The sequence below is a fragment of the Citrus clementina genome, unplaced genomic scaffold (genome assembly GCF_000493195.1).
Source record: "Citrus clementina cultivar Clemenules unplaced genomic scaffold, Citrus_clementina_v1.0 scaffold_4, whole genome shotgun sequence".
Classification (NCBI taxonomy): domain Eukaryota; kingdom Viridiplantae; phylum Streptophyta; class Magnoliopsida; order Sapindales; family Rutaceae; genus Citrus; species Citrus x clementina.
This window is the reverse complement of record NW_006262274.1, coordinates 23,053,843-23,065,910: the sequence shown is the minus strand read 5'-3', so window position 1 is coordinate 23,065,910 and position 12,068 is coordinate 23,053,843. Positions and strand designations below refer to the sequence as shown.

Sequence of the window (12,068 nt, the reverse complement as noted above, 5' to 3'; positions counted from 1 at the left end):
TTCAGCCAAACCCAACCCATTACATATCTCAACCCAACTCGACCCAACCCGCAAAGCTGTGGGTTGGGTTGGACTTTTAAAAAAATTTATTTTTATAGTTTAATTAAATAGTGAACAAAAATAAATAAATTAATTAAAAAAAAAAAATTGCAAATGTTAAAATCTTTAGAACAAATCCAAGAATTTTTATATTTATATTTTTTAACTTTTATATGAAATATCAAAATTTATATAATAATTTTTACACACATATGGGTTGACCAGTTGAGTTAGGTTGATTGGATTGGTTTTTTGAAAAAAATCTATTGTTATAGTCTAATTAATCAGTGAACAAAAATAAATAAATTAATTAGATAAACTAAAAAAATACAAATATTAAAATCCTTAGAACAAATCTAATATTTCAAAGTTTTTATATTTATATTTTTTAATTTTTATATAAAATATCAAAATTTATATATGAATATACGGGTTGACGGGTTGGGTTGGGTTAAAAATTTTTAACTCAACCCAACCCGCAAATAGTGCGGGTTGGGAATTTAACAATCCAACCCAACCTGTTTATTTTATCAACCCAACCCAACCCGTAAAAAATCACATGGGTTGGGTCAGGTTCACGGGTTGGGCGGGTTGATGCCCACCCCTAATGTTATGCACTTCTTGAAGGAACAAATGAATTAAGAATAAGAATTGAATAATGTTTTGATGTGGGACAATAGCCCCATATTAAATACTAAGACAGTTACTGAGTGAGTTTTTTTTAATATTTTTTTAAGGTAGGAATAGTTTAAACTTCAAAGGCAAATTTGATTAATTCAATGTGAAGAAAAAAATTAACAAAATTATATGAATATCGAACATTTGGAGGGAAAAAAAAAAGGAGCACCACATCTCGGGAGCTGTTTGTTTTCATCTGAGCAATTCAACGGCTGATTCTGCCCACAATTATTTGCTTCTTGTTTCATGCCAGAGCGCAAGCTTGGGTTTGACGTGACGATGGACCGCTATGTTATGAAGGAACAAATGAATCAAGAACAATAAATAGCCCCTTATTACGTACTAAGACAACTACTGCGTCAGGGTTTTTTTTTTTTTGGAGGGGGGGGGGGGGGGGGGGAAGGGGGGAGGGGGGGTGGTTGGGGAAGGTGGGAATAGTTTAAACTTTAAAGTCAAATTTCAAAAATTCCATGTGAGAAAAAAAAAACAAAATTCTATGAATATCGAACATTTGAAGGGGAGCAAAAAAAAGTAACAACACACAAAATTGTATTAAAATCGAGTGGCCCTGTTACGGCAAGGTGTAGAAAAGGAACACCACATAATGCTATATTCTCAGCAGCTGTTTGTTTTCATCTGAGCAATTCCACGGCTAATTCTGCCCACAATTATTTGCTTCTTTTTTCACGCCAAAACCCAAGCTCGGCGTCTTTCAAGAGAACTTGAGGATGTTGTTCAAACGCGACCCAAACGTTCTGGAAACCATCATTACATAATGGTAACCTACGACTGCCTCACCTCAGAGCAATTGACCACCCAAATTACGGTGTGTCAGGTTTCAGCAATGATACATTGATGTGGAAACGTGTGATGAATTAGACTGAAGCAGGCACAAAATGGTTGGAAGTTTACAGGGCAGATAAAAGACAAAAGAAAAGGAAACAGTTTGGGACTCTCTCATTTGATTTCTAACATGTATATGGCTATACTATATGCCATTTGAATTTCCAGCGCCAATTCAGAGGAATGCTACAGTATATAATTTACATATATATATTACTAAGAAAGAAAAGGAAATATCAATGGTCCTTTACGTACCAAGTTCCTTAAACCCTTGTCAGTTCTGCAGTTGATGTCTCTCTATCTTTGATGGAACCTGCTAAAATTATGATGTTTACATGTTAGTTCCCAAATTTTTATCATAACCGATCTGTATCACTGCACTCAATTTAAAAATGAATATAATACTGGCTAGAATCCAAAAGAAATTCCAGCTCTCCACTATGTTTTTGCCACAGTGCCAATTTTTTAATTATTTTTTTATTTTTTGGGTTGAAACATTTAAACCTTGGCAGAGAATCAGTACTTCACCTCTCTTCTTGAGCTTGTTTCGGAAGCTTCTTTTCCTGCTAAATGCTGTTTCCTGTACCAAAAAACAATTTAGGCATCACTAAAGAAGTTGCTGGTGAACCAAGGATGTATATGCTTGTTGCTTAGATTATTCCATTACAGTACTAATTTATGCATAATCATTTGTCAAATGATGATTTGGACTAAATTTTCATAGCCTATACCACTTGAGGAGTAAGATTGTTAGCAGAAAAACAAATTTATTTCTTTCAACAAGGCCTTTTTTTTTTGGTGTTGTGTGTGTGTGGGGGGGGGGGGGGATAAGCTTGCAACAGCGGTTTATAAGCACCAAAAACCATATATTTAGCTAACTTGTAACAGCAAGAGTTGATATTTACCACAGGCTGGCCCAGTTTCGCTGCTCGACGAATTGTGTCGACAAGATCCCGGTTGGATTCAGTATAAAGGCAAGTGACAAGTCCATATTGACCAGCTCGAGCTGTGCGACCAACCCTATGCAAAAAATCCACTGCAGAAGTGGCAAAGTCCGCCTGGAACAAATCAAATCATTCTTTTAGCTCCATTAAAATTTTAGATTTTGTGGGAACAGAGGTTTCTGAATACAATGTAGAAAACTGATTCTAAAAGAAGTTCCTGGATGTTATAATGTCAGAGATCAAACATCTTACAAGAGAAGAGATTGCTAAGAGAACTGATTTGATGATAGTGAAGTGCATTAAATTTTGCTTCTATAAGAAATTAGCATTCAAGATTATAATCTACCACTGCCCCCACCAGAAACTAATAGTCAGGCCATCCACAGATGTCACCCTTTGCAGGATAGGATAATAATGAGTTAACCCAAAAAAAAAAATCCGCTTTACTTGAGCATACTCTTTGCATCATGCATGAAAAAACAGCACTTTTTATACAGTATTTAGAAGACAAGCACCTGAATAACATGTGAAACATTTGGAATGTCAATACCACGTGCAGCAGCATCAGTGCACACAAACACTCCACCTTTCTCTTGGAAATTAATTAATGTCTTAGCACGTTCCTCCAAGGAAAGGTCCTTATGGTAACAGTAACATTCAATCCCAGCTGTTTTCAAAATCTTAGTTACTGCATAAACAGCATCAACAGTGTTTGCAAACACCATAGTTCGACTTGTTTCAGCACCAAATTCCAGACGTTCTTTGACAGCCTCTATGAGAGCATCCACCTGTGTATCAACTGTAACCTCAATCCATTTCTCCTTCAACCTGGATGAAACGAAATAAAAAATTACCAGCAAGACCAAACATGTAAAAACAAATGGAACAAACGCAAATCAATTAAAGTATATGATACAACTTAAACAACAATTTTAAATCTGCCACTTGAATTCACAAAGCAGATAAACTGTGAATTAAGGTATATCCTGTAAGTGACAGTAAGCATTCCATGGCTGTGTTTATACATCATTTGGCAAAAGAAAGTCATTGCCAAATTGAAAGAAGAAAACTAATCGATCATAATCTAACTAAATAAAACAACTGAAAATAGCACCTGGGGTTGTGAAAATGGAGGTAGTTTCCACTAATCCAATCGACATCGGGGAACATCTGTTTCAACACAGCCCCAGCAGTCTTCTTTCCATTAATTGGAAGGGTTGCTGCAACAAAGATGTACTGTTTACTGCGCTGATAATTTTTTCTTACTCTCCTCCAATCTTTTTTCTTAATGGACCCAGATTTAGTTTCCTCAGTTAAGCCCTCAACATCAGAATCACCCTCAAAATTTCCCTCATCAGAGATATATTCATCTTGGAGGTTCTCTTCATCCTGCAAGTCAGGCTGTGTCAAGGAACTATTATCCATTTCCAAAGGCTTCTCAACTCCAGATTCATTCATTCGAGAGAGTTGTTTTTCATCAAAACGGAACATATTAATGAGACGGATAACTTGGTTCTGAAAGCTCCCACACAAAAGCATATCAGCTTCATCGAACACCTGACAGTTATTGTAAAGCAACAAATCAATTACAGTTATGTGATTTATCAGTTAATCAAGATGAACTACAAGGCTGGAAGAGAGTAAACAAACCACATATTTTACACCACGAACAAACTCCATGCGACGGCGTCTTTTCGGGTCTATATTATTCAAAAGAGCTGCTGGTGTTGACACAATAACATCAGGTTTACCAATTGGCCATCCCTGCAGTGAAAGTTTCTCATTTGTGAATCTCAAGTTCTAACAAATAATAAAAATCAGCCAGAATCATGCATAGCCATACCAATATGTAAAAGTTGTATCAGTATCAAGAAAGATTAGAGCATTAGAACCTGTCCTCCACATACAGCTACAGCTCGTACAAGTGGTTCACCATTATCTGCAGAAAGAGCATTAGCCATTCGAACCACTTGTTCACAAAGTACTACATTTGGACAAAGAACTAGAGAAGGTGCACGGGGAGGAGTCGGCTCTTTATCAGAATTGGAATTCTCCGAATCACCCAATGCAGTGCACAGCTTTTCAATCAGAGGGACGAGGTAGCTATGTGTTTTACCGCTACCAGTCTCTGCCGCAATCACAACATCTTTTCCTGAAAGAACAGGTCCTACGGAAGCAGCCTGCAAATGGAAATTTTCCATTATCCAGCATTCATTTTCTTTTAACATTATTATTTAAGGTTTCCTTTAGAAATAACAACAGTGAATTAGGGAACCTGAACAATAGAGGGTCTCCCAAAGCCGGAATTTTCGAGAGCACGAATGAGGAGATCGGATAAGCCTAGAGACTTCCATGTGACATTATCGTCGGCAAAGAACGTATCGCTTGATCCATTTTTATCCGATACGACAGCAGCGGCAGCCGCGAATCCCCTGAACGGTCTGCCTTTCCATTGGTTGAGCCCGAGAAAGCGGACGCGGAGCGGATAAAATGAAGATGGAGCAGAGTTGGAGAGACATGAAGAAGAGGCGTTGAATTTGGAAAGGAGTTTAGGCGGAGATGATAGTTTATAAAAGTGGAACATTGAAGATGAACGATGGAGAATCATTTGTTTTGTTTGTGTGTGGGCTTCCGTGTATCGCTCAGAAGAGCAAGAGAAGGAGGATGGGGTTTAGGGTTTAAGGACTTAAGGTTCCAAGCACAAGTTAACGCACAGTGCCGATTTTGGTGGTGGATTTGGATATCCGGTTTCCAAAATGGTCGGTCGTTCCGATGTAATGTGGTTATTTTACTAATCTCTTAAGCCCATACAGGATCGGCCCGTGCCTTAGGTATAAAAGCATGGTTATTTAACTTTCGTTACACGTGTCAATACTCTATCTCGTTTTAAGTGGACACTCCCAAATTACACTACATTGGAGCTTACCAGAACCAATCCTCTCATGGGGTTACGGGTTTTTTTAATCTATTTTTTATTTTTTTTAAACTAGTATATACACAGGACTCCAGCTGCATGAAGAAGATGAAGAAGTCCAATGGCGCCAAAAACAACCAGAAAACCAACTCCAGCTCTTGACTCGAACGGTATATTCGCCGGAATGCGCGTTTTCTTAGTCGAAAAGGGAGTTCAAAACCGTCGATTACAGGTTTTAATCCCCGATCGTGATTTCATAATCCGCGCTTATATGAAACTAAATTTCTTTACTGACAAAATGTTTGTTTTTAATGGGTATCGCCTTTTGGGCACTTAAGATTTGGAGGCAGAAGCTGGTGCAAATGGGGGCTTCCGTTGAGGAGAAGCTATCCAAGAAAGTCACGCATGTTTTAGCGATGGATTTAGAAGCGCTTCTTCAACAAGTCAGTAAACAACACCTCGCACGCTTCAAAGGAGTCGGTTTCTATTCTTTGTCTCCCGCTATTTCTCATTGTGATGCAGTTATTCCATAACTGTTAAAATTTTACTCTGTTTTACTGTATATCTTTATTTGGAATGTGCCTTAGAGCCTTATTTAGAGAGTTCTAAAGAGTAATTGTGGAATTTGGATCAATCACCTATCATTTTCTTTGCTCTCCTAGAAGTAATATTTCTTACAACACTTTGTGAAAGCACCTAGAAACATACATTGACTTTGCTAATTTCTTTCTCTTCGAGTTTTCTTGCAATTTAAGTTGTGGCAAGTTTAGAATCCTATAATAAATAATAACTTGTTTGCAGAGTGTTATCCGTTATCAATGGCTGGAGGACAGCTTGAGATTAGGGGAAAAGGTCTCTGAGGATTTGTATCGTATAAAACTGGATCCAGAAGGAGAAAAGATAGTAGACAGGGTCTTGAGTCAAATACAAGGAAATGGAAATACTTCAAGTGATGGTGAATCATCTCATCGGAAAAAGATCAAATCCTCTACTGAGGACGTGGAACACTTCAAAGCAGAAAGCAAGGGAGATGCGGAAACCAATGCTCTATCTGAGCCATCGAATAGTCCCATGAGTTCTGAAAGTTTGACTAACACTCTGAGCACTGCAAGTGCCAGTCCAGATTTCTCCAGTCATCATATTACGGATGTAAGATCTAGTAATGAACAGTAAAGCTTACTTTATGCTGGAAATTTGTTTTATTTTGTCAGTAATGTTTGCATCTCAATTTTATCGTGTTAGATATATTCTTATAGTTATTTCCATGGAATTTTTTTTTTAACTAATCAGGGTAATCTTTTTTAGCCATCCCTGCTGTACAATCCACCTGATTTAAACAAGAATATCACTGAGATATTTGGAAAGCTTATCAACATATATAGGGGTGAGGCTTGATTCTATTATCTGTAAATGTTTTCTATTAAATCTATTTCACTGAGAGAGAATTTCTTTTCCTATCACTGTTTTCTTATAAGTACTTTGTTGCTTGTTTTTTATATGGGAAGCACTGGGTGAGGATCGGAGATCATTTAGCTACTACAAGGCTATTCCAGTTATTGAGAAGTTACCATTTAAAATTGAAAGTGCAGATCAGGTTAAAGGCCTGCCAGGGATTGGAAAGTCAATGCAGGATCATGTTAGTGATCAACCACAAGCTTAAAGTCAAAAGTGTTCAGCAGTTCTTTAAATGATTGTCGTTTTTCAACATTTTTTGCATGCAGATTCAGGAGATCGTAACTACTGGGAAATTATCAAAGTTGGAGCACTTTGAAAAGGATGAAAAGGTAATGCAATGATTCTCAGCAACATAAGGTTGACAATTTGTACTGTGTAGTGAATCAAATTCAGATTTATACTCTTCTTATCTACTGCCACTTCATTTATGCATAATTCAATCGGAACTAATTCTTTTCTGTTTTTTTTTTTTTTTTTTAGAATTTGGAATTTTAATATTATTATTATTATTTTAACTGAAGCTTCTGTTTAACAATAATTGGGTGTCTGATGCTTCTTAATTTATCTTTCTTTGTGTTATCTTCTTACAAGCTTTCATTCAGCATTATGGTTCCTTATATTTTTCCTCTTTTCTGATTGCTTTCAGTGCTATTGCTTTTGGTTTTAAAAGGAAAATATAGTTTTGCATGTAAATACCTTGGTGGCTCCTCTCAAAGCATAGTTTATGGGAAGAACAGGAAAAGAAATGCATCCATCTGACAGAAAATTATGTGGATTATCCACTAATGCTGTACTTAAATTGTTAATAATTTGCAGGTACGGACAATCAGTTTGTTTGGGGAAGTTTGGGGTATTGGTCCTGCAACTGCACAGAAATTATATGAGAAAGGACACCGTACACTAGATGATTTGAAGAATGAAGATTCATTAACACATTCTCAGAGATTAGGTTTGAAATATTTCGATGACATTAAGACGAGGATTCCACGCCACGAGGTTTGATATTTTGCTCTTCCTTGAACTTATTCTTCTTTTTCTCGTTCATTTCTCCTTATGTCCAAAGTTTGATGCACTCTGCATGCTTAGGTTGAGCAGATGGAACGTCTTCTGCAGAAAGCCGGGGAAGAAGTTTTGCCTGAGGTGAGCACCATGTGTATTGAACTGAATTGAAGTATACTTTGAATGCCTCATTAATGATTTTGTTGTCATGAACTGGACATACAAGGCATGGTTGGTTCACAATGAAGTGGATGTACTCAATTTCTGCTCTCTCTTTCTCTCTCTTTTGTATATGTGCACACGCGCTTGTGAAGAATAAACAATTACAACGAATAGTTGCCTCAACCTTTATATATGTAAAGAAAATGCACTAGTTGAAAGTTACACTTTTGTTTGCCCGTATAAATAAGTCCTTGGTTGATGATTCATTTTTGTAAATTTTGATCCAATAGTCTTTTTGGCCGGTGACATCGATCTCCATTATATCATAAGATGTATTAGAGTTTGAATCTGAACCTTTAGCATTTTAAGCATACAAAACTGTCCTTTTAAGGCTATAAGGCATATTGTTCAGGAGCCATAGACATAAATATTTGTACGTGGCGTTACAACTCATTTGATGTTACCATATTTGTCCTGAAGGTGATCATTTTGTGTGGAGGATCATACAGACGTGGAAAGGCTTCCTGTGGAGATCTAGATGTTGTAATTATGCATCCTGATAGAAAAAGGTAAAAAATGCGAATCTAGTTTATTTTTGCTTATAAATAGTTATGGGTTTTTGTCTTGTTTTGATTAGAAAAGATCAGGCAGCTGTTTATATTTAATAAGGTCAATTAGCTGCGATTATTTAAGACTTCTTTGTTGACCATTATTTTTATCTTCGGATCCTCTTACCATTATTGGTGCCTAGAGAATTGATTGTGTCTAGAAGCCTTTAAGTTCAACTTTGAAGTGCGTTGGAAGAGCTACAATGGAAGCTCTTACCTTTTGATGCCAAGCAAACAGCTCTATGAGCCACCAGTTTCTAAAATGCTCTCTTCAATTTATTAAGATGTGAATATTACAATGTAAAATATTACAATATACCTCTTATCAGTACAAATCTAGTTTTGTATGTTCACTCTTATCAGTTGGTTTCTGTCCTGTCTATTTGTAATGAAATTGGCTATGAAATTCTGGCTTAATTGTTTCTGTACTTTCAGTCATAAGGGTTTCTTGTCAAAATATGTGAAGAAGTTAAAGGAAATGAAGTTCTTAAGAGAGGATTTGATTTTCAGCACTCACAGCGAGGAGGTAATATGTTTTTTTTTTTTTGTATTGTTATCAATACAACTTAATTGTAGATGAGCTGTATGAATAGACGTGGTCAGATAATACCTGACCTATCAGTTGCTGCCCTGTTCTTTATCGTTACACAGATTTGTGTATCATTTGACAGACTGTTGGAATTGCACTACAAAATTCTATGGTGTATGAATTACCATCTGTTCATGTTGATTCCTTGAGTAATTCACAAATCTAGGTATTTGGTCGGTAGAAGTCTTCTCCTCATTGGCCATTGGTCTTGTGCCCAAGGAGATTGGCTTCCTTCTTTTTTAATTTTCTTTCAGTAATTTTAATTATTTATTTGGTCTTTGAATATCGAAAAATCCTACTCTAGTGTATCAGGAGAATTAGTTTTAATCTATTCCCGGCTGAAAAATGCTATTCTCTTACATGTCATTTTCCTAGAAATTGAAAGCGGACGGTAGCAAAGAGAACTTTTGTGTTCTCTGCATTTATGAGAACAGAAAAGTTATTGGAAGATAATTGCATAGGGCCATAATCAGATGATAATTCTATTTTCGTTGAACTGAAAACTGTAATACATTAAGTTTCTCTCATTCCCTTATCATTTTTATATAGTTTCTTTCAAACTACTGAAGAAAGGTAATATTTTTCTGGACTTTATCATCACATGTCTTTCTAAAAATGTTGTTTTCTCTTAGCCTGAATCTTTTGTTATAAGTTAAGGCGTATGTTTTTGACCATTTATCTCTATGTATTGCATCACCCACGTTTTTGTGTTCTCACCTGCTATCACGTGTTTAAACCATTGACAGGGCACCGATTCTGGTGTTGATACGTACTTTGGTCTCTGCACCTATCCTGGTCGAGAGCTGCGGCATCGCATTGATTTCAAAGTACTTGCTAGTTTATCACTCATACTTTAAATAACTTAGGATGACAGAATTCAATAGAAGAAAGAACAGAGAAAGGATTATCCACATACCTGTCCCTTTTAATTTGAATATAATAATATGACAGCGTAACCCTTTATGTTTAACCTGCCCTTGTTTTGGCTGGGTCTACGGTACTTCCTTCCAATCCTGTGGTTGGAAACCTGCGCTTGTTATTCTTTTCATTGGTTTTATTGTTGAATTACATCTTTTCTGTTCATTCTTCCATTTGATTTGTCATTGACATATTTCATCATAGTCATGGTTGAAACTCTTCTTCTTCTTCTTTCTTTCTTTCTTTTTTTTTCAATTAGGTTCAAAGTTCCAGACAACCACATACCACTTTAATTATCATTTTACATTATAACTTTTGTATTCTAAAGGTGTATCCAAGGGACATATATGCGTTTGGGCTAATAGCATGGACCGGGAATGATGTACTAAACAGGAGGTATGTTTAGATCACTAATAGTTGAATATTTGGGAATAATTTAATTTGTGCAGTGTTATATTTCAGAGGTTTGAATTTTAGAAGGCCATCAATTGGTAATTTGGCTCAATTTCTCAGGATACCTACTTCTTGGAAGTCCATGAGTTTCCTGCTTTCCCAAGATTGTAGGGTTCTGGCAGGAGCCCACTTCCTATGAAGTTTGCTATTGTTGTTTCGGCAGTTTCTGGTTTGTAGAAAAAATGAATGAAATAAGTTAGAGCTTTGATAATGTAATAGGAGGTCTCTACTCTCTTCCTGGACTTGAATATTATGTTGTTATTGATGTTTGATAAATTAGAGATTTGATAATGTAATAGGAGGTCTCTACTCTCTTCCTGGACTTGGATATTATGTTGTTATTGATGTTTGATACTTCCACTTGAACAGAGAATTTTTGTAAGAGAGGTAGAACCAATATGTAGACTAACAATAGATGGTCTGCAGTTTATCCGTGGTATATTTTCCTGGATGAGGAATTTCCATCTTAAACATTGCCATACATTTTCAATTGTTGCAGGTTGAGATTACTAGCAGAATCCAAAGGATACCGACTTGATGATACAGGGCTGTTTCCAGCTACTTATGGCTCAGGCGGTAAACAGGTTATCAGCTGGATTTCAGAATCATCTCATTGCTAGAACTTCGTTTCCTTGTTCATTAAAAAGCTCAGCTATGTGAATTAATTTTACTGCAGGGTGTAAGGGCGAGAACAAGTTTGAAATTTGATACTGAAAAGGAGGTGTTTGATTTCCTGGGATTTCCTTGGCTAGAACCTCATGAAAGAAATTTGTGAAACATGTGCAGTGTGTTTAGCAGTAAGATGATGCTGTAGATAGGCACGCATCAAAGGGCAGGCTGTACTTAGGAGGCTGTCAACAGACATATGTTTGGTACTAATTATACCGTAAAGTGTGCTGGTGGTCATGGTGACAGGCCTTGCGTTTGATGCTCGACTTAAGTTATCAGACTTGATGTTTTTGAATGTATATATTTTTGGTGTAAAAATTCTGTGTTCGTATAAAATTTTTATCCTAAACATTTCTCTGTGTAATTTAAATTACTTTACTGCAGATTTAGGAATATTAGAAAATTTTACTGACGTTCTTGCCTTTTCGGGGATGGTTCTGTTTGAATGATCGAAGCTTTTAGCACTATATGTATGTATATTTATCTATTTTGATTTTTGGGATTTGAAAGGTAAATTTTAGTTGCTCATATATTGAAAGTAAACAACAAGCTTGACTTATGCAGCATTTTTTCCCCCTACTAACTTATTTGATTTTTTCATTTTATTATTATTATTTTAGAGAAAGCGGATTCTTTTATGTTGATTAAGAAAACTTCGTGTTAAATTAAATAAATTTTGATGGTCATTATTAATTAATTAAGTTATTTATTTATTTTTAGAGAAAGAGGATTCTTCTATGTTGATTAAGAAAATGTCGTTTTAAATTAAACAAATTTTGATGGTCAGATTTTACCAC

At 36.0% G+C, this 12,068-nt stretch overlaps 2 protein-coding genes across 9 annotated transcripts; one reads left to right on the top strand and one right to left on the bottom strand.

Annotated features, from left to right (window-relative positions):
* Positions 1-872: 872 nt before the first annotated feature.
* Positions 873-5,290, bottom strand: LOC18045198 (DEAD-box ATP-dependent RNA helicase 22). 6 transcript variants are annotated; one of them, XM_024186621.1, is made up of 9 exons: positions 4,780-5,290; positions 4,397-4,684; positions 4,155-4,268; positions 3,619-4,061; positions 3,020-3,332; positions 2,466-2,618; positions 2,065-2,140; positions 1,816-1,873; positions 873-1,004 (listed from the first exon to the last, which is right to left on the bottom strand). In XM_024186621.1, exons 1-8 carry the CDS (start codon positions 5,110-5,112, stop codon positions 1,824-1,826), a joined length of 1,770 nt encoding a protein of 589 aa, XP_024042389.1. In that variant the 5' UTR covers positions 5,113-5,290; the 3' UTR covers positions 873-1,004; positions 1,816-1,823. The 6 variants fall into 6 exon arrangements, with proteins under 6 accessions (XP_024042389.1, XP_024042387.1, XP_024042388.1 ...); XM_024186620.1 differs by lacking the exon at positions 873-1,004 and adding an exon at positions 1,249-1,597; XM_024186622.1 differs by lacking the exon at positions 873-1,004 and adding an exon at positions 1,249-1,506.
* A 126-nt stretch (positions 5,291-5,416) lies between these two features.
* Positions 5,417-11,587, top strand: LOC18045197 (DNA polymerase lambda). Of its 3 annotated transcripts, none has more exons than XM_006438411.2 (14): positions 5,417-5,650; positions 5,757-5,894; positions 6,220-6,567; positions 6,724-6,802; positions 6,924-7,054; positions 7,140-7,202; positions 7,690-7,869; positions 7,960-8,013; positions 8,515-8,603; positions 9,078-9,168; positions 9,978-10,058; positions 10,478-10,545; positions 11,102-11,186; positions 11,279-11,587. In XM_006438411.2, exons 1-14 carry the CDS (start codon positions 5,540-5,542, stop codon positions 11,375-11,377), a joined length of 1,617 nt encoding a protein of 538 aa, XP_006438474.1. In that variant the 5' UTR covers positions 5,417-5,539; the 3' UTR covers positions 11,378-11,587. The 3 variants fall into 3 exon arrangements, with proteins under 3 accessions (XP_006438474.1, XP_024042492.1, XP_006438473.1); XM_024186724.1 differs by having other exon boundaries at positions 10,409-10,545; XM_006438410.2 differs by lacking the exon at positions 9,978-10,058 and having other exon boundaries at positions 5,418-5,650.
* The last annotated feature ends 481 nt before the right edge of the window (positions 11,588-12,068 follow it).

Bases quoted from the DNA above. Each gene is read 5' to 3' on its own strand.
- LOC18045198 (XM_024186621.1), bottom strand. From the start codon at position 5,112: ATGATTCTCCATCGTTCATCTTCAATGTTCCACTTTTATAAACTATCA. The intron at 4,685-4,779 runs GTTCCCTAATTC...TTCCATTTGCAG, and splicing joins GGAGACCCTCTATTGTTCAG to GCTGCTTCCGTAGGACCTGT. The intron at 4,269-4,396 runs GTTCTAATGCTC...CTTTCACTGCAG, and splicing joins TAGCTGTATGTGGAGGACAG to GGATGGCCAATTGGTAAACC.
- LOC18045197 (XM_024186724.1), top strand. From the start codon at position 5,540: ATGGCGCCAAAAACAACCAGAAAACCAACTCCAGCTCTTGACTCGAAC. The intron at 5,895-6,219 runs GTCGGTTTCTAT...ACTTGTTTGCAG, and splicing joins ACCTCGCACGCTTCAAAGGA to AGTGTTATCCGTTATCAATG. The intron at 8,604-9,077 runs GTAAAAAATGCG...CTGTACTTTCAG, and splicing joins ATGCATCCTGATAGAAAAAG to TCATAAGGGTTTCTTGTCAA.